Source organism: Glycine soja, chromosome 20 (genome assembly GCF_004193775.1).
Source record: "Glycine soja cultivar W05 chromosome 20, ASM419377v2, whole genome shotgun sequence".
NCBI lineage: Eukaryota > Viridiplantae > Streptophyta > Magnoliopsida > Fabales > Fabaceae > Glycine > Glycine soja.
This window is the reverse complement of record NC_041021.1, coordinates 48520552-48547654: the sequence shown is the minus strand read 5'-3', so window position 1 is coordinate 48547654 and position 27103 is coordinate 48520552. Positions and strand designations below refer to the sequence as shown.

The window sequence follows — 27103 nt, the reverse complement described above, 5'->3', positions numbered from 1 at the left end:
CCTAAAGCAAGTTAAATACTTACTAGTAATAGTAATCATTTTTACTTACACCTTGAAAAACTGTATAATACTTGTAAAATTTCAGACAAAATAGTAATTACTAATTAACATAATATTTTTAAAATAATAACTTTGTACTCGTGATTCTTTTTTTATTTGAGGGAAACTCTCCATCAATTATTAGTCGCATGTAGGCGTAATTACATATTGATATTCCATCATTTCAAATTAAATAATTACACGAATTTATATACCCAATAAATATTTTATTTTAAATAATACTAATAATAATGCACGTTAGTTTATGCAATTTATTCGGCATAACTTATTAAGACCACATTCACTGAAAAGTTGTCAACTGTAACACTCTCTCCAGTTTTAAATATAAAAAGAAACATTTTTTATGTTAGATATAAGAAAATTTTAACAAATTTTATATCATTTAATATTATTATTTTTAAAATATTTTTTGTTTAATTGATATTTTAATTCCAATGACTCATTTTTATTCTTTATATTAAGTTTTAATGAAGAATAAGTTAAAAATGAATATAATTAAATATTATTTTTAATTAAAATGAATGTTTTTTATATATATTTGAAATCGAAGGAATTATATATGAAAACAAGAATTTCTGAAAGTTTAGGCTCCTCCTCTCATTAAAAAGACGTCAGGTGGCACTCACCACATCACATCGGGGCTCACCACACCACATCACATACTAAGGACGACGTGTTTGATTTAGATAAAAAAAAAATAGGAAAAATAAAAATAAAAGATGAATTTTGAAATCAAAGTAAAATATAAAATATGTGATTCTAAAAAAAGAAACAAAATTTCTTGTTATTCTTATTATTTCTCGTTTTTCTATCAAAGAGACCATAAATATTGTTTTTGCTTCAGGAACAGAGGCCCAAACAAAATAGGGAAACGCTGCAAACAACAAAGAAAATCCTTCCTCTACTCACTCGGTATGACAGTGCTGCATGCAACTATTTTGCAGCAAATAGCAATTGCACAAATTATATTATTTCAAGGACAAAATGTTAACTTATGAAAGAAAGATTTGGTTAAGCAATACCTGCATTTTAGTCATAACATGCGCGAGATTTGATAAGCAATACGACACGTGTATGTTTGGTTCTGTGTTATTATCCATTGAACCTGCTTTCATCTCAGTCAAACCTGGGTATGTTATTGAACGAGATGTTTGGATAATTCAATTTACGCAATTTTGCTTGAGACATGCATGTTTCCTTTGACACTATTTCGAGTAACTTAAGATCCGACAAAATCAATTTTCAGTGAATATTTTTTTTGATTTCCAATTTTATCCGTCTTTCATTTATCCATTCTCAACCACGTGCTCCTCATGAAAAGGAGGAGTAAAGCAGAAATGCACTCACACATGTAAGAAAAAAAGTATGAATAACCAACTCGACTTGAGAAACCTTGCCAAGAATTTCAAATTTCATAATCAAAACTGAAGAAAGTGTGGGAGACTTATAGTAGACAACCTTTACAGTTTGCAGCAGTACTAAAGGAAAGCCTATAAGAATAAATGTCCTCTAAACTGCTGTATTGGTCTCACTAACTCACCTTTTTTAATTTTGTTTTTGTAAAAATTCTTTTATAGAAATTAGTTTTAGTATGTTTTAATATATCACAAATTAATTTTCATAATCTAATCTTATGGAAAGTAGTTTTCATAATCCAACATTATTAATTTCATTGTAATTTTTAAAAACCTAGTTTTTAAAAATAATAATAATAATCTATATATCAATATCAATATAATACATTACAATACAAAAGATATCTACAAATAACTAAAACCCATGTTGGTAATTAGACACTCAAAATCAATTTTGATAGCAAGTTTTCAAATAACATTGAGTGCGAAAATCATTTTTCATATATATATATATATATATATATATCCAAACAAAAAACGTGTTACTTTAAAATTATGTTTACCTAAAATTAATTTTATAAAATCACCTTGATCTCAAATCAATTCTGCACATGCTTATCCAAACACGCTATTATAGACTTCAGATTTATGATTTGATGCATGTGAACTGCAAACTGCAAAGCGAACTCCAAGCAGAAAAATACATCTAGGCTGCAGCAAAGCAATCCACCCACTTGTAATGGGAGCATGCAATTTATAGCTTTGAGCCCCACAGAATTCTCTACAAGAACAAAAGTACCATACGTGTTGAGGCTTGGCATATTGGAAAAAGTACATCAGCAAGGTTCAACTTTCACTGCCTCCAACATTCATAATCAAGACTTTCTACTCCTCTTCTGCCAAACAAAATCTGTCAAGGACAATCACCACGGATAGTGTACATAAATCAGGAGAAAATAGAGGTACAGATTCAAGTTACATTCCAGCAGTTGTTATTTACATGGATATACAAAATCATAGTTAACTTGATCTGCTAAATTCTGGTGAGAATGTACAAGAATATGAAAAATAGAAAGGTATTAGCATACTGTTGGCTTGCCACTGAAAAGAATTCTATACATGCACAGTAGACAGCATAAACCCAAACTGCAGTGAGAAAACAGGGGCTTTGAAATGAGTTTCAAGTTTCAACCCTGCACCCAATAAATATTCAGAGGCAAAATTTGGTCATTACAGATTTCCAGTAAGAGGTTTTTTACATATTGTGAAAAGTTAATTAGAAAGAGTGGTGGCTTAAGGACAGAAGGATTGTTCACGTTGGGATTGACCAAATGTGACAACATTTGCTTAAATTTATTCAATCAGCCAGGTAACATGAAATCCAGAACAATTGAATCTGTCAACTGCATTTACTTTCAGATTGAATTAACAGAATCAACCTGACATGAACTCTGTACATCTCCGGCAATGGGAAAATCAATTTACAGATTAATCATTTCCCCCCTCAGAAAAAAAAAAATTGTCTAAGCCAAATAACCCATTTTCAAGCGACATCATCATCAATGTTATCATCACCAGAAGGAATCTGTCTTATCTCTGATAATGAAAGCGGCCTGGGCTTTGCTGAGCTTGACTCAACAAGTCCTTCAGAAGATAAATTCAATGCAGCAGTTCCAGATGAAGATCCTAACAAATGCCTGCTTGGGGCATCAGCTGAAGGCGATGCGGTGATATTGTAAGAGAAAATTTCCATTGGGTGGTCAAACTTGCAACTTGGGCCAAATTTGCATATGCCATAACGAGAATAGAAGACACACAAAGGTTCTCCCTGTAAGAAATGGGACACTGCCTCTATCAGATTGCACTAATTCAATCACAACACACAAGACCAATCTAACGTGAAGAGAAAAAAAACCCACAAATATTTGAAGATCTTCTTATTTTCTCCAATTACCACAAACAAATAACCTTTTTACACATTTATTCACTTCACCGAAGGGAAAGAAGAGCATACAAAATGATACTATGCAGACTTCACAAAAATTTTAAAAAGAAATAATATGAAAATCACACCATTTCCATACTTTGTGAATGATATGATAAATCAAGAACGATAGGGAGAAACTCTAATACTGTTAGTGATCATAGTCTGCTTAAAATAATATAACAAATAAATACTTCAAACTGATTACTATTGGCTGCATCATCTCTCATGTCTATATATATGCTTCAAACGATTCCAACTTAGGTCAGCTTCAAATTATGGTTAAACTTAAAACTACAATTTTTTTTATGTCCACATTCAAGGGTTCAAGCATCATTGTAATGCCACATGCATCATTGCTATGTACTATGATTTATGCCATGTATAGAACATTCTCTGTAGAACAGGAGATGCCATTTCCTAACAAGGTGTTACCGGAAAAAAAAAAGGAGGGAGTCCAAATTCAAGTAAGAGGTAATGTAACATATCATATGAGCAGCAACAAAAACTAAGGAGAGTAAATCTTGTTCAAATTCTCACCAAACTCAAAACCAGTGATGTGAGAACTGTAATGAAGTATAAATTCAGAATAATAAATTTAAGCCTATGAAAAACCAACTAGGTAGATAGAACTCCATAGCAAGAACCCCAACTTACAAGACGTAAAGGAAGGCCTATGGGACTCAAGACACAGTCAGGAGCAGGAATTAGCCTCTCTCGCGGGTGGTGGAACTGACAGACTGCTCCAAACTTACAATCTCCTGTCTTCACGTAGAATTGGCATTCAGGTTGACCAGGTCTCTCAGGAAATATGTTCTCCCTCTGCAGTGTATAAAACCCTACTGGAACAGTGCCAGAACGGAATTGAGAATATGCCCCTTGTGATCCTGCATTTGCTAGCTCACCTTGATGAGAAGTTTCATATGTTTGACCATTTCTCATTGCTTGCTGTGGACTGTCTGAAGTAGAGATTGATCCCATTTGACCCTGCAAAATAAATATTCCATTAGGACATCAGCAATGTCAGGTTCGACAAAACAGGTTTGTGCATATGTGCCATGTTGCATTATTGCTAAAGTTAAAGAATTGATCGCCAAAGTATTCTGCTGAAAGACAAATACCACGAAATTTCACATCAACACAGGTACAACTTCAATTTTACAGAGGAATAATGGCTCTAGAGACAGGTAGATGGGATGGGATGAGAATACATCTTATTTGCTCTATGATGTTAAGAACCTAGTCTACACTCTACATCCATGACGCAACAAGGACTGTCTAAAATCCAACGGGAGCAATAAATGACCTTCTACATATGTTTAACATAATCCAGATATCGCGTGCCTTAGAATCAGCCACAACACAGAATAAATCAATAAAACTATCTTTCTAGCTCTAGGTGTTGTTTATGACCTCTAAAAATAATGGATGAGCTTACACTGTATGCACTCCACCCTGGCACTGAAACCACTCCCTGAGGTAGAATTAAGGGCCCATAACTTGAAGGACCTTGCCAGCGAGGACTAGGAATGTATGATCCTCTTGACCAATTTGTAATTCCTCCAGCATATGACTCCTGACCTGGCGTAGTTGGAGAATGGACGGTAGGGTAAACAGGAGAACCCCGTAATGAGAGCATCATATTACTTGGTTGAGGATGGTGGAATTTGCAAGTGTTCCCAAATTTGCATTGTCCTGTTCTCAAATAATAAGTGCATTCAGGCTCATTCTGCAGAATCAGGAACCATCGGAAATATATTAAGTTATGAGAACATTAATTTCAATCAGAAAGCAAGCAAAATGTCTATGAAAGGTTCAGGGATCAAACATTAAATATCTGCATGCAAGAACACAGTTTTGGAAAATATAATCATTAACATTTGAATTTATGCAGGTCTGACAATTTAATGGTTACCAAATGAACAAAGATACAGTAATGAGCCACAAATTTATGAGCAACTAGTATTGTAGTCATAATTATAAATGAATGAGAGGAAAATATTAAAAACTAACAGGGCGGAGAGGATAGCCTAAAATATTTAAGGCAACTCTTCCAGCAATCCCAGCCTGATCTTTAGGATGATGAAATTTGCATGTGGCTCCAAATTTGCACGTTCCTGTCTTCAGATAGTACTAGAAAAACAGGGGGGAAAAACTCTGTTATGATGATTGGTGAATGTTTAAATAAAGAATGCATGCCAAGATACAAATTAATGCTCTGCACTGCAGTACAAGGTTGAGAAACTAGTACGTGCCTGGCATTCTGGTTGCCCTATTCTTTCTGGGAACTCGCCTATCATCCTTGCAGTGGCAATAGCCTGATAGGATCATCGATAAAACATATCAGGTATTTATATTCTCCACATAAAAGAATGATATCGAAACAAAAATCATCAAGGCCCAGTAAGATTCAACATTATAGAGTCCCAGCTACAGAAAATTCATTCATGTGAAAAGAGCATGTATGTGCAGATTGACATGCGAACATGCATAAAAAAATGTGCTATACACCTGCAAAAAGGGAAAATTAAATATTGTGTCCAACATGCCCAAAGCTAGCTATGAGTGTCATCAAGGAAGGTACAACAGTAAAATTCTTCCTGGTGTTTATGTGCATCTTTCTCTGCTAAAATGCTGTCATAATCCAGTACAATGAATAAAAGTGCACGTGTTTTTAATAGGAACATAGTCAACAAACAAGCAAAAACATGTGTTGAACAGAAAATGTAAGAGGATAACATCAAATAGATTCAAGTGTGCATCGCTTCGATCACCTAGGGAGATTTTAATATTTTATGATGGTAATTGGAATGATTCAAAATAAATCCATCTAAGTGCATGTTTGTTTAGGTGTCACGGATCCACTTCAAGACTCAATTCCACGTCAAAATCTGGAAAAAGACGTAGAAGCAAGGTAGTATTGCTTCGGCAGATCAACGTCCAAAAGGCAACCAACGGGTTACCAAACGCTTGCTAAGAACAAGGAGAGTTATGTATCAACATCCAATTTGAAACACATTACACATATAGCTCAATTTATACAAATGGAATACAATGCAATTTGTACCAGCCTCCTGTTAGGAGGATGATTAAATCGACATGTTGCACCAAATCTACAAAGGCCTGTTCTGATGTAATATGAGCAATCTGGCTCCCCTGGACGCTCCGGATAAGATCCAGAATCCATTGTTTCCCCAGTCCTCAAATTCATCATCCACAGTGAATCTGAAATAACATCACAAATAAAAGTGTGAACAGCATAAAATAAGTGAAACTGAAATCACATCATCAATGTACACATTGGCTGACTTGGCCTACAAAATTCCAAACCTTCAATCACAAAAATAATAAGTGTCGGTGCAACTGCCGTTAGGAAAAGCTTAATTTTTGATAAAATAATTATTATTTTACTTTTCATAACTTCTCTGAGAAAAAAGAAAAAAAAAACAAGGCTCGATTGAAATTGAATCGATTCAGTCATAGTAGCTTAGATTATGAAAAAAGATATTTATCTGAATTGAACACCTGACACCATCACCTAGTCCTAAGGCACAGACAGCATTAGAACGCGAAATGTTACTTTTAATTATTTTCCGCACTTACTTGCAAAAAAGGAAATGATAATCAAAATAAGGAAACAGGAGAATAGCAGTAGCAAGGGCGAGTGATGATGGTGGAAGATTGTGAAATCTTTTTAAAGCGATGAGGAATTAATTAATTAATTTGAAAGAGAAAAAAGAACCTTGAGGATTAGGGACGATGAGGTTGAGGTTGTTGTTGGTCTCCATTATTCACATGTTGTTCTTGAATTGTCATTCGCCACCTTCTCCACCACCCCATTCCTCAAAAGAGAAACTTCTCTCCACAACTCTCATCTTTTCTTTCTCTCCCACACGTGCCATCTCTCTCTCTCGTTAACCAATGAACATTTTTTATTTTTTAAATAATAAATAACTTGTGAATTAAAACGTGAGTGTTCAGCTCACTCTCGTCGCTCGCACGCGCTGCTTTTTCTTCCTATCTCGCATTTATTTTATTGGTGCCGCCAAACTCAAACCACAAACTCTCCCCTTCCCCTCTTTCTCTCCGCCTTTTTACGGTGCAACACGACATCAACTGCTTCTACTCTTTCTAGATTCTATTCTCCTCCCAATTTTCTTCTTTTCCTATTAACAAAGATTCTTAACTACTACTACCTAGTACCTCTGTTCCTTTTTGCTGTCTTTTTAATGTTGTTGTGTAAAAATTAAGAGATGCAATTAATTTTTTTTTATTTTTATTAAAATAATTGTGGGATTTTCTGTTTTATCCCTTCTTTTTTCACTCTAGAATTAACGCATGAATAAATTAATTAACTAATATGATTGAATTATTTAATTATCTTTATTCCCAAACTATAACTTACCAATAATATTAATATATGTTTAGTTTAGGCATCATAATGATAAATTGTTAAATTTAGGAACATAGATAAACAATTAAAATTTTCAAGAGTTTATTCGATATTTTTCTAACTTTAGGGACTACTTAAACATCATCGTACAATTTCAAAAAAAAAAAATATTAAGTTGAGCCGAAAAAAATTACAATCCACCTAGACTATGTTTGCTAAAATTGGCAAAAAAAAAGTTAGTTAGAAAGTTAGAAAACTAGATGGAAACTATCATTTAAAAAATAAAAATTTTATTTATCAAACAGTCAAATAAGTTTTTTACCTAATAAAAAAGATTAGTAATTAACTTAAATGCCTTGTTGAATATAGCCGTAGAAGATACCATCAAAAGATTTACTTTGTAATTGAGGTATATAATAGATGATCAACAAAGTCTAACATAGTTGGTAGATGACTGAGTTCTTTAAACATATTGAAAAATGTTAATTTTCCTAGGCATGTGTATGAAAAAAAAATTGGGAGAGACAAACATATTTCAATGATCTCTATGCCTTGAGAGTTAGTCCTATGACTTTCAACTATGGGGATACCTTGCTCCCAGCAAAAAAAGGTGTATAATAGATGAAGTTAATAATGAACATACCTTTAAATATAGTGTTATGTGAAGAAAAATGCACAATATTACATGTAATATTGATGTGAAACGCAATATCATATAATAAATATGAGGTGAAGATGAGGTTCAAAATTAGGATTTAAAAAATAATAAAGATAGGAAAAAAAATAAGATTTTAAAGAGTGATAAAAATGAGGATGTGAGATAAGGGTTTAAAAGGGTAAATTTGGTAGAAAAATAGAAAAGAGGGATGGGGTGTTCTTAGTAAACACGAGGTGTTAATAGCAATTTCCTAAGATCAAGCTAAAGTTGATGGTTTTGGCCCAGTTTTTTGTGGCCCCTGTGTCACATAGGAGATTCTCATAGGAGATTTTCTTCCGGCAAATCTTATATACACCATTCAATTTTTCTTTAGTTCCAACATGGTCCTTAGGCTATATAGATTGTCAATCCATATGAATCATATGAATTATATTCTATGCTAATAAGTTAATTATGTTAAAAAATAATTAATGTTGTTATATATAACACTAAATTTTCTAATATATATTTAATACACATATAAGTTTACATAATAAATTTTGTAACAATTGATTTTGATCTAATAATGTATTTTTTATATATATGAATTTTAAATAAAAATCATAGGTTTAATAAAAATTTATATATGTAAAAAATACATTATTAGATTGAAATTAATTGTTAAAAAAATTATTATGTAAACTTATGTATATTAAATATACATTAGAAATTTTAGTGTTATATATAACAATATTAATTATTTTTTAATATAATTGATTTATTAACTGAGTTGGTTAGAGTGTTATGTTAATAATACAAAAATCTGTTTGAGACCTGTATTAGGTATGGATTGACAATATGTAAGACCCATATGAATTGTGAATATACATAAGGGTATTTTTGGTTTTTCCCTTTTACTGCTAGGTGTATGAAGAAATTTGCAAGTTGCAGGAAAGAAAAATTCTCACACTAGCTTGCAATGGGCCGAGTATCTTGTTTCACCACCTATTCATATTCTCCTATTGTATTTCTAAGCAATCAAACTCAATTCAATACAATAATTCCATGAAATTGAAATTTGAATTACCATTTTAGATTAATTTATAAAAAGTAAAATCATAATTTTGTGGGGTGCTTAGATAACATTACAGTGCTTCAGCCTTCAAATATTATATGACAGCATCGCGTTCATCAGTTTGTGTAGATTGTAAAATTCTATAAAAAAAGTATCAAAATTTATTTAACTTACCTACGCTTCCATCCTTACCAATGTTGCTTACTACTTTCTACTTAAAATTCAAGAAACACTGGATTTGGTCCCCAATGCCACGAGGTGGAGAGATGCACCGGAAAGTTCGCTTGGGAAATACTACTTCTAGTTAGAGTCCAAAGCAAGTAAATATAAAGCAGCATAAATAATGGTTCTTTTGGTTTACAGAAAATAAAAAGGATAAATATAAACCGACCACAACAAAACCAATAGAAAGAAAAAATAGTTGTTGATGATGACTTACTATACAAGAGAGGCCAGTGAGTGAAGGAAACGACATTAACCTAGATCAAGGGCACTAGCACTAAAAATAGATGATTGTGATCCTGGTCCATCTAGCTTAGAGTTTGGTATACTTAGGTTTGTCTTTGGTCATTCACTGCTCCACCAACTTGTGTTTAAGGTGATGTTCGTTAGAGATATATACATGAGGTGAATTGATTTGATAGTGCACATCCAAGCATACACATTCAAGATATATATGAGTTATGTGTGTCTCCATATTCATCAGTTTCAACCAACTTGATTTTCTATGCATAACAACAATTACCCTTATTATATTTAACAACAGCTCACTTAATTAAGTTCCAATTCCAACAGATCTTCATCCCTTGCAATAGATACGGCGCGAAGAAATGGGAGACAGAATGGAAAGGCTTGTCATTCTTCCTTTCTCTTTTGGTTGTGTCTCTGAGGCCAGTGTTGTTGTAGGTAGTCCTCATCCAAGAAGATCAAGATCAGACACTGATTCACCAACTGCAGCAACAAGTCAGTCTCTTAATTTGGTATCGATCATATTATTTTTCCAACATTAGTAAAGGGTCAAGCTTTAATTAATTCAGATAATTGTTCCTTAATTCATTTCAATCAGATCTGTTAATAATTATTATGTGATGCATTCAGAAGGACCAAAAGGTGACAAGGATATTTCAGAGAGTTTGTCTGGTGAAAGCATGAGGAACTTGCTGAGGTTTCATGAGGATGTCCAGAAATCTAAAACATTCCTTAGCTTCAATAGGCTGTTGAAGGGTTTCAAGAACATTCCTCAGTTGTTTGGTGAGTATAAGCTTAATTTGAAACCATTCATTCTTTCTGTGTGTGTGATAATGTATGCTTAATTATTTTATGGCCATTTGCTATATTTTTGTAATTTTGTAGTGAATAAAGAGGAGGAGTTGGAAGAGGTGGAAATGGACATGGAAATAGGGTGCCCAACAAATGTGCAGCATGTGACACACATTGGTTGGGATGGTTTTGCCGCAACAGAAACTGTAACATCTTCTGACTCCTTGCGTCTCCCTTTACAGCACTGCGAGTTTTCAAACTTGAAACCAAAACCTGGAACATCATCTTGATCTTCTCCATGAAACAATCTCCCAATAATTAGTTATTTATTATATATATAAAACTTGAAAGAAGCGTATCTGGCAGGATTTCGTTGTAGAGATATACAAATATATCTTATGAGTTGGCATTAAATTTGTGGAAATTAAGTGTGAGATGACTATTTCTGTTTGTGATTAATCAAAGTACGTCCATACAAAAGCACCAATTTTTAGCTCTCACACAGATTTGGATCATCTAACAACATCATATATTCTTGTTGGAGAGAGATATAACAAAAGAAAAAAATATAATTAATAAGCCTTATAATCAATCAGGGCAAGTTTTTAGTATTTTAAAATAAGCAAGTCTTTCACTCTCCCTCTCTTCAATGTGGTTAAGTTGTTATTCAATAAGGTGATTCAAATTCCTCTCATTTTTAATCTATATATATATATATAAAAAATCTCATTAATGATGAGGACATCAAAGATCACACCCAAGTCGAGAAGGAAATCCAAGACTCAATACAAGACATAAAAGGGTCATGACAAGAGTAAGGGCTAAAAAGACCCAAGAAGTTTTACAACAAATAGTGGCTAATATGAGGACAATCTAATTGTATGAGAGAGCTAGTTTTGAGATTTAGACCTCAAACTTAATTATGCCTTACTTAATCACAAAGGTATTTTAGTTATGCTTACAATGTTGAGATTTTATTTTTCTTTTATTTTCTACCAAATACAGAAGAATTGATTTGTATAAATCAATTGTGAAGTGAATGGAAAGGAACCTTTGACTGATTTATCATTGAAGCGTGAGAATTGTCTTTGTTAGGATTCTTCCTTGAACCATTTGATCTTATAAAAAATTGTTCAATTCTTGTGGCGATCCTCAAAGCTTATCAGACATCATTGTTTGTGACGCCTATCTTATTTTTCTTTTTGCATTTTTTGTGTCCTTGTTAATTTCCGCAATGTTAATTTTATAATTCTATCCAAATTTCTTATTTGCATATCTCTAGTTTTACTTAACCTTTTTCGGTGTTTTTGTACCTAAATTGTATTTTAGAATGTCCTCTTTCATCTCAATTTGGAATCGTCCTAATTCAAGTTATGTAGACTGAAAAACAAATAAAAGTTAAGATACGTTTCCAGTTCAATTGGTGTGCGAATTTCATCTTAAAATTTATCCAAATTGAAAAAGGCAAGGGGGTTCACATCAATTTGATATATATTTTCTTATAGTTTTTTATTCCCTTAATTATATTGAAACATTATATTCTCTTTCCATATGTGTTGGTTAAATGAAAAAAAAAATATGTATACAAAAATTATGAAAATAATGATTTAAAATATAATTTTACATTGTAGATTATCCTTTACATAATGAAAAGAGGTATTGTTTGAGTTTTTTTTAGAGTGATAAGAAAATTGTATTAATTGTGATTTTAATATGATATTAGAATTTGATTTTGAGTCTAATTTAATCTCAAATCTTATTTCATGAGTTAGATTTTGGATTGAATTGGATTGGAGTCCAAATTCTTGATGACTATGCCTGTCCCATGCTTATTTCTTTTGCTCAATCTCTATCCTATACGATTATGGGGCACATGCTCCATATCAGTGCAGCTGCAAATCCACCATATCTAACAAAAACCCTCTTCCGATAAGTAGCAGCGGGCTCACTTTCTACAAGTTGGAAAGGCATCATGCAACTTCGGGTTGGAGCCTCCATGCCAATCAGTCAATGAGGTTTCAACTTTCTAAGATTCCAATAAGTGGATAAACTTTTTCTTTTTATTGGTTAATCATTTCATAAGTTGACTGAAAGAGTTCATTCCATTAAATATTGAATTCTTTTTTTTTTTTTTTTGATAAATGGATGAATCATGGCGGGTTTACTAAATGGAAACAATGAGTTTCTACTCGCTTCAGGGTGAAGGCTTCTGCCATTTCCATGATAAAAAATAGTTATAGAATTCGCCATTGTAGATATACGTAGTTGATCCATGATTTAAATACGTTGATGTAGACTGAAAAATAACAATTCAAAATATATCGGTTAGTGTCACTACGGTCTCTTATGTACAATATTGGTTTATTTATCATTCTTAATTATGAAAGATGAGATAAAAGTATAAAATACCAAAAGACGTGAGTCTCTTTGTTTTAACCTTTTTTTTTTCTTTTCAAAATATTACTTTTATTTAAAAATCACTTTTAAAAAATTTCCAAAGTGTACTTAATTTAAGTTTTTTTGAAAAGAAGAATAAAAATAAATAAATGTAATCATTTTGAGAAGTTTCTTTGAATACCTTATATAAAAAAATAATTATAAACTCTCAAAATAAAAGCATCCTATAATTGTAACTAAATAAAAAAAATAGGTCGATCCATTTTACTCGGTAAAACTTTCACGTTTTTCAGTTTTGACCTGTTGAATTTAGTGTAATTTGTTTTTATTTTACGCACATGATTTTGATCACGGAATGGAACTCTTTTGACTACATAATTAATATTCATGAATGAAAATAGAAAGACTATATGTAAATTTGTTTATTATAATTATTTTAAAAATGAAGAGGGATCAAACAGTATACCTATAGGGTATGTATGTCCCTTAACTGCTGTTCCCCCATTTTGAAAGACTTTCCAGTCCCTTTCTCATATTCCTCCAAGAAGGATCTCTTCCTCTTCCTGCTGTAATACAAAATAATATCCATCAAAACACAAATTAATCAATCAATTAACAAAAACATAAATTCTCATTATTGTTATATATCACCACCAACAAGTAGACACTATCCTATATATATATTGAACTGTGCTGTCATAACTAATTATCTTTATATGTGACACAATATTATTTTCAAAAAAAAATTGAAAAATGTGATTAAGTGTCACAAAGAGATAGACAAATATATATATATATATATATATATATATATATATATATATATATATAGTCCAAATTATGTACAACAATTTCTGAAGAATAAAACCTGTTCCCAGTACCAGATCCTCCCTCCACAATACTGGCTCTATCTTCATCATAACCACTGTCAGCAGCATGTGTTGGATGAACATCATTATCAGGAGTGACCTCCAAATCATTGTCAGGTCCAATGTTGTCAGCTGTTTCAGACACAGAGAGCTTAGTTTCACTCCCTCCACCAACTTTGGCACTTGCTTCCTCCTCATCATCAGGTTTAGCATTAAGATCAAATGGAAACTTCACCTTTTCCGCATCATTATAATATTGGAGGAGTGTGTACTTGTTCAGCAACTACTGTGGGAGGAGCAGAGGTTGGCTCTCTTCCAATTCCACGAGGCAATTGTTACCACCAGAAACCTGATAAATTCGTACATGCAAATTACACGTGATGCACTTTTAGTGAATTACAAAAATCATTAATCTCCACACTAGATGATCGACACCTAGAGTGAATGAAAGAAACAGAAAACACATAAGTGTAAGTATATATATGATATGGTAAATACTAAATAATACACATCTATGCATGAAGTGTTTGGAGTGAATTATTAGTTTAGAAGCAGTCACATATTGTTAATTCGCGAGGAAAAAAGAACATAACAGGCTGAAACAACAGTTAATGACTACTAAGAAACAATTGGGACTAAAGCTAAAAAAAAATTGAATATTACGGAGATTATTAAAAAAAAAACTAACTCTAAGAGAACTAAAATAAAAAAATAAGATTATTATATGAACTAAAAACATATTTCAACTTTCCAAAAAAATATCACAACTTTTGTTATATATAATTCCTATATAGCAATTGTTTATTTTTTTTCTCTACATTTAATAAAATGATTAATTTTAGTCTCTTGTTAAGAACTAAAAAATATGTGTAATTAATAAAGAACTAAAATCACATCATTTTATTGAATATAAATACAAGAAATAAATAAAGTGATTTTAGTCAAAGATTTATATATTTGATCCCATATTAAGAAATTGAATTTAAGTTTAAAATTGATTTTAATTTAAAATGAATCAACTTAGTATTTTTGTATCGAATAAAAAAAATACACTAACTTTTACAACTAATTTACTTTTAAAATAAAAAAATCAAAACATAAATTATTTTCCTTTAAAATCAATTTCAACCCAAAACAATTTCATATAATCAGCTTCATATAATATTAATTTTGCAAAGGATTATCAAACACAATTTATACCAATCAACAATTGAAAAGTAGATACCAAAAAGCTAACACACCTATTATTATTAGCATAAAGAGTTTATGATAGCAAATTAAAGGTCACCTTTTTTTAAATAATAAAATTATGATTTATTTAAAAAAGATAATAAAAAATTTAATAAATATATCAAAAATAAAAAAATATAAAAATTAAAAATTCAAAACATGTCACTTCATGAATTAGAAGATATTAAAAATAACTTACAAAGTTGAATTTAATAAGTTAAGTTTTTTCTTTTATATAATATAATATATTTTTCTTTTATATAATATAAACTAAATGACACAAATCTTCTGAGACTTGCTCTTATTATCTTGATATTTTTTTCATTTTTTCCATTAGTTTAAGCTCACTTAAGAGGGGTCACATAATACTTTTTACACCCAAGAGAGAGTTGATGTAACAAAACCCCAAAAATTAAAGGATGTTCTATACGTTAAAAAATGAAAAAGTATCAAATGTAATAAAAAAAAACTTTTAAAGAAATTTATATAATTTACTCTAATAAAATATAGGAGTCATTCATCTAATCTATTTTCACCATATCATTAGTACAAATTAAGTATTTATGAAATTTATCGATAATTAATCTCCTTCATAAAACCTTACTAGTTCAGTTAAATCTTTTCTCCATACCAGATTCAACATTTAAAAATTTACTTAAAAAAATCTAAATTCGACTTCATTTGAACTAACAGTCACTTTATACCAATTTCTTAAAACTTTAATTTTGAAAACAACTTTGTGATATCTTTGTTAACATCTCAATTTATGTTCACTATTCACCATTTATCATCATTGCTGGTATTATTAACTCGCCTTTTGCTAGAGTTATAAGTACAGATGTAGCCATGTTGGCGTGGGATTTCGGTCCTTATTAGTACTGCTTCTTTCGATACCACAAATGACAGTGTGACTATTGTTATAAAGCTAAAAATATTTTAGGTGTTTATATTTGTTTTCAACAAAAAAAAAAATAGATAGTTAATTTCTTACCGTTCAAACTTCAAACCCAAAAGGCCGAAATAAGAATACAAGAAAAGAACAGCAAAGCCACCTCAAATTAGCCTCTAGACACGGCAACGAACAAACAAAAGAACATGTTCACGAAGTTTGCATCGGTAACTACTAATGTATACTGGTGTGCTGTAGAGTGGAATAGAATTGACCAAAAAACATTTGAATTCAAATAGTCAGACCCACACTCATTTTTGGAATTTTTTCTTTCTTTCCACGACACCAAACTCAGGCGTAATGCCCCGCTTTAAAGTATACAAAGAAAAATGTTGATATCTTTCTTGAGTTGCAAATATCCAAATTTGATGATTCCAAGTCCAGTTTTCAGAACTGAGGATCGTTTGCTGAAGAACTAAAATGAGATAAATGAATAATAAAATAATTCATATTTTTACATTTTACTTTATCAAAATTTTTATTTTAATTCACTTTTATTTGATTTCTTTTCACACCATCGAACGGACATGAATGTCATGATGCTCAAATGCCACCCTCGAAGTCCCACACTTCGGACTTTGCAAAAAGAATTACTCCTACCGTATTAGAACATCCCATCCGAGATCCGACTGAAAACACTTAATTCCTCAATGACGACAAATAATGGCCATTCTAATTTAAAACCTGATTACAAATACTAAATTATTCTTTTACTTTTAGAGGCTGATAAAGATGCACTGTGCTAACATTAGTAAAACTCATATTTGCCTGCATTGCTGATTGCTACAAGTAAATTGTATTATTTAACTACCTTTTGAATGAACAGCAATATCCATCGTCATCGTCATAAAAAGTCAAGGCAATACATTCATTGGTAATCAATTTAAAAAATAATACAAAAAAATACTGAAAAAAAAAACTTAAAAATATTTGCCCCTTTTTCAATTCTATCTACACGAGTAATGATTGACTATACCATATCAACCACACTGCACAGGAATTATGGTACAACAAAATCGAATGAATGTCATCCCTATTATATCAAGACCAAGTTAATTTAATTGTTTAGCATGGCAGTTAGCAACAAAAAGAAAGTCAATATTCTTCCAATAAATAAGGTAGAAGCTGAAGAAATATTGTGTGCAACCACTGTATGTACTATTCCAGTCGCTTCATCCTTCACTTTAATGCTGGAAGAGCCTAAAAAACACAACACCACAATGCTAAAAGTAAATTAATTAACCTTTCTTACATTTCTAATACGCAAAAAAAGTCATTAAAAAAAATAAATTACGCTCCCCTCCACCTAAAAATAGTCATTAATAACCTTTTCGTAAATTGCTTGAATTACACAACTCTCCTTTTAAATCTAGCATCCTCGTGAGATATTAATATATGCTACACTTTAATATATTTTAATGTAAATCAGCCTCTTAGGACAAACTTTTCACTCTTTGCGGCTCTCGGCATCATCAACAACTAATTTTGAACTCTTACTATCAAGTTTACAACTTTAGAAGACGAAATAAAATTTGGGCTTAGGATGTTTAAAATTTCATTTCATTTTCTCAGGTCTAAATTCCTAAATCAATAGTAGCATGCTCAAAATTAGCTAGGGGTAGACTCTAAGGGTTGCATAGAGAAGAAAAATACCACTAGAGACTTGTTTATCCTGCCACTTTAAGAGATCCTTTTACAATAAAATAGACTAAAGTGTAGCACATTCATTTCTCAGGAGAAGAGTGTAATTGTTAAAATTAGAAGGAAAGGCAAATAATTGAAGTATCTCTCAAGCGAAAGAAGTGTAATTTACCCCAAAAATAAACCTGAAAAACATTGCAAGCGGGAGTGGGTTTGGGCTAAGAATGATGAAATTAATTTAAATTAAATAGAACTAAAAGGAAACAAGCTGGGTAATATGAACTTGACACAACCTTGCATTTTACATTATGCATACTAATATATAGTTGGAGTTATACCACTTTTTTTTTCTATTCATTTAAGATGATAGCACATGAATTGAGAAATGCAATTAATAGTCTCATCAAAATTATTTTTAACTTTCTAATAATTGGAATGGTAGTACTTAATATTGTCTTGAACTTTTAAAAAGACATAAATAGGAACAATTTTTTTTAAAAAAAAATAGACAAATAAAAAGGAACAAATGTAATAGTAAACCATACAAAGTAGGAAACAAAACATTATGAGAGGCGGCTTAGTACTCACAATTGTAGTCAGTCCATCCAATGACCATATTTTCAAGATCATATATCACTAGTTTGTTAGATAGCACCAAATCTGCAATTGAAAATAATTCAAAGTTGATAAAATACAGAGATCCAACACTAACAAGAAAATATTTACAAAATGAATAAAACTAGCTTTAGTATCACACACATACAGAGGCAAACAAAAAGGTAAAGATCCAAAAGTATCTTTACAAAAGTTTACTTAATTCAACACAAATAGATGAATGGTTGAAAAGCTATAACATGAACAATCAGTGTTAGAATTATAGGTTTTGGGTTTTGGAAGAAAGATAAGAGAAAGAGATAACCAACAATAGTAAACATATTATTGACAGAATGTGATATAATGCACTAACCTGATACCCCTATTTACACCAAACATGTTATTACAAGTACAAGTCGAAGCTCACTAACAATAAGACTTATAATCTAACAACCCAAATATCTTAACAATCATAATCAGACTCAATTGGTGACTTGATGCACAAATTATGTTCCATAAACTTACACTAAGTCACTGGATTAATTTATAAGCTCCATTTAATTCTAAATTGTACCTCCAAGAAGGGTCATGTCCTTTCCATTCTTTGTTTGTGCTACACTTCTCTGCCAGCCAATACACCAGATACCATCCTGGGGGACAATCAAGGACAAATTAAATTAAGAAACACCGTAATTAAATTCTAGTAATTAATTTATCAAACTGAGGTACTCAAATAAATTCAAAAAGATACACAATATATCAGTAAAATTATCCAGATGACAATTTAAACCATCATTATAGTTTACATTTAGACAATTTCTCTATAATTATACATGGCATTTGATATGCCAGCCAATACACCAGATACCATCCTGGGGGACAATCAAGGACAAATTAAATTAAGAAACACCGTAATTAAATTCTAGTAATTAATCTATCAAACTGAGGTACTCAAATAAATTCAAAAAGATACACAATATATCAGTAAAATTATCCAGATGACAATTTAAATCATCATTATAGTTTACATTTAGACAATTTCTCTATAATTATACATGGCATTTGATATGCATGTATGATAAAACACAAAATACTCAGGTACATTCAAGAGATGGAGAAATCAGTTCAGACAACAGAATAACTTAAGATTAAAGCCCTTAAAAGAAAAACACATTTGCAATTTGAGTATCTAGCATCTACAAAGCTTCTCAAATAAGAAGTTGGGTACATCTACAATGAAATGAAGTTCCTACTCACTTTAAACTGGAACAGGTAGTCATGAGGATAAACTGTCAGAGAAAGAGAATCCTTAAAATGAAGCTTGACAACTGGAAATCCACGATCAACACTGCAAGAATACAATGCTCAACAAACTAAGGGATGCATATGCTAGACACTTAAAGTGAACGTGTTGTCTTCATGAAGTGATGGAATTTAATTATCAAAAAGTAAAATGCATTCTAATTACTAAAATATCATTTGCACAATTCATTCCCAGTTACTATTTTAAAAGAAAACCATTTTTAACAGATGATTCTTTTGAAATATAAATTATTTGTAATGTAGCAACAAAAAGTTTATATATCTCTATTCTACCTAAAATAATCAAACATGAGATTCTTTGTAGATAATCATCCAACCTACTCAACAGCTCCCTTCAGAAACAAAGAAAAAAAACAAAGTAATTCAAAAGCCAAAAACTGAAATTCAAAGGACCAAGTAAGGGGATTCGCCTACTTTTTTTTGTTTAACAAAGTCCTAAGAGCACCCAATACATTCACTTCATCGTGAAGCTAATCAGTAATTTTAAAGTCACCAAGTCAATATATGTCAAAGCTCCATCCTTGCTCAAGTATGCAAATTTTATTACACAGCCTCTGATCCTGCTTACTACTGTGTTATGTCCTTTATTTTATCACAATCTTTTTCCCCCAGCAGGTTTCAAATATTGGATTACCGAATATTATCAAACAGTCATAGATAGGATATTTACAAAGATATATTTAAATGGAAATATGATGTTGACACTTGATATCATACCCTATGGGTTAAACAACCAAGAAGTATCTAAGACTCAGCTAAATTATGTGATATTGTAGGCCAATTTAAAACAATGAAGAATAGAGCAACACTTATTCCAATATAACAGAGGAATGTAAAATTTCAATAAAAGAATGTCACAAAGATAAGCGTCATACTTTCCAGTATACAGAAAACAACGAAATTGTTGCTCAACAAGATATAATTTCAGTCCAGGCTGCCGGGCCAAAACCTATCATAAAGAACATTCATGAATACTCAAGTGGAAATATTGATTCAGTTAAATCTTTATGCATACACTTACCTTTTGAATCAGTTCATCATAAACTATGGCAGGAAGATAAGCCAAGGTTGTTCCACTATCTATTACTGTACCCTTCCCATTTACAGAATCAAATATATCTGAGGGAAGCTGTAGAATATCTGTATCAACCTCAATACTCTTCAAAACCACGTTGTAGTGTGCCCTATAATAGTCAAAAGATGACAGTTAAGGCATAACTTTTCAAACTCAAGATCTGAACTGAATATCAAATACAGCTACGTTTTTTAACTGTTATGTGCAGGGCTGCCCTTCAGTTTTTGAGTTGTGGATATGCACTGTGTGCTGGGTTGTGGGGTACTAACATGGTAGTGTAACGGGTACATTTTGTTGGGTTAATATTTTTTGTAGCTCTTTAGTGCTGGAGTGCTTCACAGCTTGTGATTTACTCTCAGCACTTTCTGAATGATATGTTTGTTTGCCTTTCAAAAGAAATCAAATAAACTATAACTTATAAGTATCTGAAAAAATTTCGCTACTTAAACCAGAGGCCTCTGATGAATATACTTTCATAAAACTGAAGGCCTTAAAAGCAACAAAAACAGAAAGACACCTTCATTATGTGGCCTGGTCACACATATAACTACTAGCTAGAGAGAGATAGAATTTCATGCATGACCAAAAAAAAATAACAATTTCAAAATTAAAATAATCCCAACAAGATCCAGAGGGTAAAAAAAAAAGACAAGAAACTTGAAAAGGTCTAGCTCAACACAATCGCACGATTGACATTGATGTAAAGCAATAAATTCGATGGTAATATGTAAATGAAAATCTATTAGAGATGATTCATGTGAATGATTTATTCCCCTCTTGTATCAAGCATTTACAACACAAACTTTAAAATGATATCTTTGTTACTTCATTTTGTGAATCTTTTGAGTAGTAAAATAAACATTATATTAAATGTATGAATGTAATACACTTGTCCAAATTGAGAAATAAAAAACCATGCAGCGCCAATATTCTATCTATCTTCAAATAATATTAAGTAATGCTCCCGACATCAATTACAGAACAACCTAGCCAACTAAAAATGTTGTGAACATGATATGAGGTTATATAAAAGATATTTCATTACTGGTAGTTTCAGTATTGCTTGACCACCAAATTTAGCCTTGGATTTATATGATAACCAATATCATGGTATGAGAATGAAAGACTAGGTTACTGCACATACATTCTTGGTACCAACGGAGTTGTACTGACTTTTGGTTCCACCACTTCCCCAATGGCAAATATTCCACCACCACGAACATTGTCAAGACAGTGTGAAAATATTTTTTTCACCTTTCCAGATGCGGCAAGCTGTGAAAGCACAGAAGAATTTGCTTGTCCAAAACCAATTATTCCATCAAGGGCTTCTTCAGAAGATGAACCCAATGTCCCAGATTGTACAGCACCACACCTGTCAGCAAGAGATTATCCAAAGACATATAAACCGAGAAAAAGTTGAAAATGTAACATTTTTCTGTAACTCTATCAACCTATAAACCAATTTACCTAAATATTTCTAATTAAAAATAATAAACTGAAACTTCCCACCTGAATGCAAAATATTCACATAACCAAAAACAGTTGACTCAAAAGAATGAAAATTTCGTTCACAACCAAGACAATTCTCTCATATTGAACATTGACAGCCAAGAAAATTTCCATCACGAGAAGTCAATAATAAATGATACAATTTGAATTGTAAAGCATTAGTAATTAGTAATAATAATTACTCTCACCCAAAAATAATGCTGCTATTTTGTGGCGAAGTACGAAGATTGCCATTGATACGGTTATAAGTAAGATAATCCTGGACATAGTATCCAGTAGTTGCACTTCCGTCTCCGTAAGTTATGCTGTAGGGGCATGGAATTTCAGACTTGCAACCAGGAATTGGACCGTCAAACGTGGCAGAGCAAAAATCTTGGTCACAAGAAACCACATCTGAAGTTTCGGAGCCCTTCGGGTCATAAAGAGTCAAATCTATCTGTTGCAACAAGAAAAACAGGAAATTCAACAAGGCGATTCAGAAGCTGAATTGAAGCTGCGAAGTGTTACAAAGCATGGATACACATTACATACACCAAGATCACTTTTCCTGGGACATCTGGAGCACTCAACACAATTCACCCAAAGAATGTCACTTCCTGTATCAACTTGCACATAATAATCCCTCGGAGGAGAGCCAAGCCCAAGTTTTGTAAAATACAAACTAAACCAAATAAACAACAACATAACATAAGCATGGAAATAAGATAATCATATTTAAAAAAAAATCATAATAATAATTACATTAAAAGAAACAAAAAATAAAAAACGAACCCGGTTTCGGTAGGGAGACCATTGCCGCCGAGGTTGAGATCCACGGCGGAGAGAATTCGACCGCGACGGCGAACGTCGTGAGCTCTGACAGCGCTTAGGCTCCTTTTCCGACGCTCCACCGGGAACACTAAATTTCCGTTGGCGACAGAGCCAATTTCCGCAACTAGAACCGCCACTAATATCAGTACACCTCTCGGATCCATTAACTCGGTAGCCTAAGGTGAAAGAAGAAGAAGAAGAAGAGATCCAGCACAGCTCAAGGTAGATTCGATTGAACTGTAGTGTAGGTTTCCACTTTGGTGTTTAGGTATAAAGTAAAGTTGTATTGGCGCTGTTGTCGTGTTCGGCCGGTTGTAATACAAAAAAGGTCAATACGGCAATGGTATAGAAAGTGGGGATTATTGGGTAATGAATAATGAGAGAAACGAACAACCAACTATAGAACAAAATAACAGACTAACAGTATCCGAGAGGGAATTAGTACTTTCCTGTTTCAACGTCAAACGACGCGTCTTCTACTCGTTTTGATGCTTAGCACGCTCTCGTTTCTTGCCTTGGACTTCTTTCATGCCACTTCATCTGTTTTCCAATTTTATTTATTGTTATTATAAAAGAAGAAAATAGACCTATTATAACGTCATATAGTTTCCATATTATCATGTTCTTTTGAGTATGTGATAAAAAAAATTAATATAATCTTTGATGTTGTGTTTCGTTTACATGATAAAAATAGCGTAGATGGAAATAGAAAAAAAAATATTTAAAAAGTATTAAATAGAGTAGAAATAAAATTACATGTTGCGTTGTTTGTTTTAATAGAAATAGATGAAAAATAAAATAGAAATAGTATTATAATATTATTTGATATGAATGAAATATAGAGGAGAGAATTAAATATACACTTAAAAATATCATTACGTTCTTATAAGAGTGGTGCTGGTGATCATAAAAAAATCAATTATAATACTCAAATAATCGATTAAGTTGGTCCAAAAAATCGATTGTTTAATTAGAATAATCAATTTTTCTTATTCAAATTGATTTTTCCGAGCCATATATTAATTGCAAATTAATATTTATGCAATGTTAATACTCGATTAATTATATTTGACAGAGGGATCTATTGGTTGCCAAAAATCGATTTTTACCATTGCTTAGTTGATTATCGAAATGTAATGGAGACTGTTATTGAACTTCGTCAATTAATTGAGAGGCTAACCTTCATGAAAGAGTGAAGGCTGGGTTAAAATGTAATTTCCCCCAAAATTTCATTGTTCTATTTACTACCGCCAGATACACTGAAACACTGAACATAACGTAAATACAAGTGACATTTTCGTATGCGTTTTCGTATTTTCGTTGTCAATACTAAACATAACGTAAATTTGCATGCATATAAGAATATTTGTTAGAAAACATCAATCTCTTAAACAAATTTTTGGTTAAATTAATATATATATATATATATATATATATATATGAATTGTTTGATGATCTTTAGTTAGATCTTTAAACTATTTCTTTTATTAGGTCTTTAAATTTGTATTTATTTTTTAATTAAATATTAGTTAAAAATCAAATACAAATTCAGGTTTGTAATTAAAAATAGTAATTCAAATATTTAACTAAAATTTGTCAAATGCTGTAAATTAATTTAATCTAAATTTTCACACTTCAAAGAATTAGTATCTGACCCTTGGTTAGAAAATGGCCGAACAACCAAATAATGGAAGAAAGAAAATGGGATATGATACAGAAATACAGTAGCATCGCTATTCACTTCTTTTCCTTTTTTCTTAATCATTGTGTCTAACGTGATGTGATTATGAACCATTTATAAAAAGTAACAACAGGATTATATTTATATTTTAAGTATATCCCGAACCAACCATGCAACGTTTTCTTACCTCTCTTTTCCGGCTTTTAAAAGCTTAGGGAAGGTTAATTTATACGAACTCGCACCCAATAGGGGGCAATAGGGACTTGGTGAAAACTGAAAAGCTATGTGCTAAGATGATTAAAAAAAAAACCATCATTTTTCAGTTCACGTTGTTTTATGGTAAGATAATAATGACATTTGCTAATTTATTGTAGGGCACTTGAACTCAAAAACTTTTTAATTTTCTTCATATAATATTCATGTATGATTATAAATTGTCCTTGAAGTTTAAAATATATTTAAAAAAGTGAATTCACAATATTAATATTGTCCTCACAAGATTTATTCTTATATAGCCTTGTTCTTTAAGTTAGACATTTTTAATATATTTCCTTTTAGCCTTGTTCTTTTAATTAGACATTTTTAATACATTTTCTCTTATTTATGTGTATTTTACACACTATCTGCGCAACTAGTTGAAAAAGTTATCTCTCAACCATTTAAAATTACTTTTCTTTTAGTTTTTTTATTATGAATTTCTATTATAAATAATATCGTTATAAATTTATTAAATTAATCAAAAATATTATTTATAATAGAGAATTTATTTTTAATTATAAAATAATGTTTCACATATAATATTAAATTTTGTATATTAGATAGATAAAACTAAAAGTATCTATATAGTTTCAAAGTATATTAGATATTTAAATATTACAAAATATTCTATAATAGAAATATGTATATTTTACATATAAAAATTAATATAATAAATAAATAATACTATAAACATTACATTATATTTTTTAATTTTAAATAAATAATACTATAAACATTACATTATATTTTTTAATTTTAAATAAATAATGAATAGAATACACCTCATTGAGTATAAGGATAAAAAATACTTTCATATGTCCGGTTTGAGTATTTGACGTCCCTTGTCACGTTTCGCATATGCATATGCATCCCTGTCTGCGTATAATAGTCGCGGTTAATAAGGGGCTAATTTTTTAACTGCAGTTAATAAGAAGCTAATACAAAAACAGAAATTAATCAAAAGATATTTTACACCAATATCATAATAAATAAAAAAATTAGCTGTTAAATTACTTGACCGCTACCACAACAAGGAGATGAAATAGGGCACAATATTCATTGGCCAGCCTAATACAAAAACAGGTACTACTATTATACTTGGAGTAGTATGAAACACATAAATAGATATAAAAAGTACTCAGACAAATTAATATAAAAAGGATTATACAATATATAATTCGTACAATCAAGAGAAAAATATAAAATAAAAGATAAGACTTTGTTTTAGCGTATAGTAAATGAGTACAAAAAAATTATAGATTAATATTTAAAAGATTTTACTGTAATCAGTTGAAATTGTTTATTATATAAAAAATAATATTTATAAATTTATATTTTATATGCCTATTAAAAAAATATGAATATACATTTTTATAGAATTGTTGAAAATGTTTTAGCTTAATAATTTTTTTAAAAATAAAGTTGTATTATATAGTTTGAAGCATTAAGTTTACAGTATTTGTCTTTTATCTGATGATATGTTTCTAAAAATGAAAATTTATATAGATTTAATAAATATATATTAAATTTAATGAAACTTTCACATTGTATATATAATGAATACAAAATTTAATTATTTTTTATTTCATTCTATATTATTCATTTAAAAAATATAATATTTAATATTTTCATTAAGTTGATTGTGTATTATATTTAATTTAATGAATATATATTTTAATGTTATTATGTAACTAGAAAATTTCTGTAAAAAATGTAACTAGAAGAGTTAAACGAGGAATAATTAAAAAAAATATTTTGAAGCATTATCTGATGATATTTTTTCCAAAAATGAAAACTAGTATAAATTTAATAAATATATATTAAATTTAATATATTTTATATCTGAATAATAAAATTTAGTTATATTTTTAATTTCATTCTGTATTAATGATTTAGCATATATAAAGTTAATTATTTCTTTAAGTAGAATTTGTATAATTATAATTTGATAAATATAATATTTAATCCTATTAGGTAATTATAAAATTAAAATAGAAACAATT

General features: G+C 30.6%; 3 protein-coding genes across 9 annotated transcripts; 1 reads left to right on the top strand and 2 right to left on the bottom strand.

Annotated features, from left to right (window-relative positions):
• Nucleotides 1–2627: 2627 nt before the first annotated feature.
• On the bottom strand, nt 2628–7533 carry LOC114403279 (zinc finger CCCH domain-containing protein ZFN-like). 4 transcript variants are annotated; one of them, XM_028366123.1, is made up of 7 exons: nt 7142–7533; nt 6467–6624; nt 5655–5717; nt 5413–5532; nt 4838–5128; nt 4057–4386; nt 2628–3243 (listed from the first exon to the last, which is right to left on the bottom strand). In XM_028366123.1, exons 1-7 carry the CDS (start codon nt 7185–7187, stop codon nt 2959–2961), a joined length of 1293 nt encoding a protein of 430 aa, XP_028221924.1. In that variant the 5' UTR covers nt 7188–7533; the 3' UTR covers nt 2628–2958. The 4 variants fall into 4 exon arrangements, with proteins under 4 accessions (XP_028221924.1, XP_028221925.1, XP_028221928.1 ...); XM_028366124.1 differs by lacking the exon at nt 7142–7533 and having other exon boundaries at nt 6174–6604; XM_028366127.1 differs by lacking the exon at nt 7142–7533 and having other exon boundaries at nt 6453–6604.
• Nucleotides 7534–9924: 2391 nt separating this feature from the next.
• LOC114403017 (CRIB domain-containing protein RIC4-like) lies at nt 9925–11260 on the top strand. 2 transcript variants are annotated; one of them, XM_028365727.1, is made up of 4 exons: nt 9925–10102; nt 10300–10467; nt 10603–10755; nt 10858–11260. In XM_028365727.1, exons 2-4 carry the CDS (start codon nt 10335–10337, stop codon nt 11052–11054), a joined length of 483 nt encoding a protein of 160 aa, XP_028221528.1. In that variant the 5' UTR covers nt 9925–10102; nt 10300–10334; the 3' UTR covers nt 11055–11260. The 2 variants fall into 2 exon arrangements, with proteins under 2 accessions (XP_028221528.1, XP_028221527.1); XM_028365726.1 differs by having other exon boundaries at nt 9925–10131.
• Nucleotides 11261–16972: 5712 nt separating this feature from the next.
• LOC114403587 (aspartic proteinase-like protein 2) lies at nt 16973–23585 on the bottom strand. Of its 3 annotated transcripts, none has more exons than XM_028366620.1 (10): nt 23123–23584; nt 22883–23012; nt 22540–22787; nt 21987–22214; nt 20789–20951; nt 20643–20716; nt 19702–19792; nt 19019–19094; nt 18439–18510; nt 16973–17432 (listed from the first exon to the last, which is right to left on the bottom strand). In XM_028366620.1, the coding sequence occupies exons 1-10, from the start codon at nt 23323–23325 to the stop codon at nt 17410–17412; spliced, it is 1308 nt and encodes a 435-aa protein (XP_028222421.1). In that variant the 5' UTR covers nt 23326–23584; the 3' UTR covers nt 16973–17409. The 3 variants fall into 3 exon arrangements, with proteins under 3 accessions (XP_028222421.1, XP_028222420.1, XP_028222422.1); XM_028366619.1 differs by having other exon boundaries at nt 16990–17409; nt 23123–23581; XM_028366621.1 differs by lacking the exons at nt 16973–17432; nt 18439–18510; nt 19019–19094 and adding an exon at nt 19146–19316 and having other exon boundaries at nt 23123–23585.
• Nucleotides 23586–27103: the final 3518 nt, after the last annotated feature.

What these genes read in the sequence shown, in the direction of transcription:
- LOC114403279 (XM_028366123.1), bottom strand. Translation starts at nt 7,187, where the DNA reads ATGGAGACCAACAACAACCTCAACCTCATCGTCCCTAATCCTCAAG. An exon ending in ATCCTCCTAACAGGAGGCTG is followed by an intron (nt 5,718 to 6,466) that starts GTACAAATTGCA and finishes TGATCCTATCAG; the next exon opens with GCTATTGCCACTGCAAGGAT. An exon ending in TAGGGCAACCAGAATGCCAG is followed by an intron (nt 5,533 to 5,654) that starts GCACGTACTAGT and finishes CTGTTTTTCTAG; the next exon opens with TACTATCTGAAGACAGGAAC.
- LOC114403017 (XM_028365727.1), top strand. Translation starts at nt 10,335, where the DNA reads ATGGGAGACAGAATGGAAAGGCTTGTCATTCTTCCTTTCTCTTTTGGT. An exon ending in TTCACCAACTGCAGCAACAA is followed by an intron (nt 10,468 to 10,602) that starts GTCAGTCTCTTA and finishes TGATGCATTCAG; the next exon opens with AAGGACCAAAAGGTGACAAG. An exon ending in GAACATTCCTCAGTTGTTTG is followed by an intron (nt 10,756 to 10,857) that starts GTGAGTATAAGC and finishes GTAATTTTGTAG; the next exon opens with TGAATAAAGAGGAGGAGTTG.
- LOC114403587 (XM_028366619.1), bottom strand. Translation starts at nt 23,325, where the DNA reads ATGGATCCGAGAGGTGTACTGATATTAGTGGCGGTTCTAGTTGCGGAA. An exon ending in AATAGCAGCATTATTTTTGG is followed by an intron (nt 22,215 to 22,539) that starts GTGAGAGTAATT and finishes TCTTGCTGACAG; the next exon opens with GTGTGGTGCTGTACAATCTG. An exon ending in ATGATGAACTGATTCAAAAG is followed by an intron (nt 20,717 to 20,788) that starts GTAAGTGTATGC and finishes TCTTTATGATAG; the next exon opens with GTTTTGGCCCGGCAGCCTGG.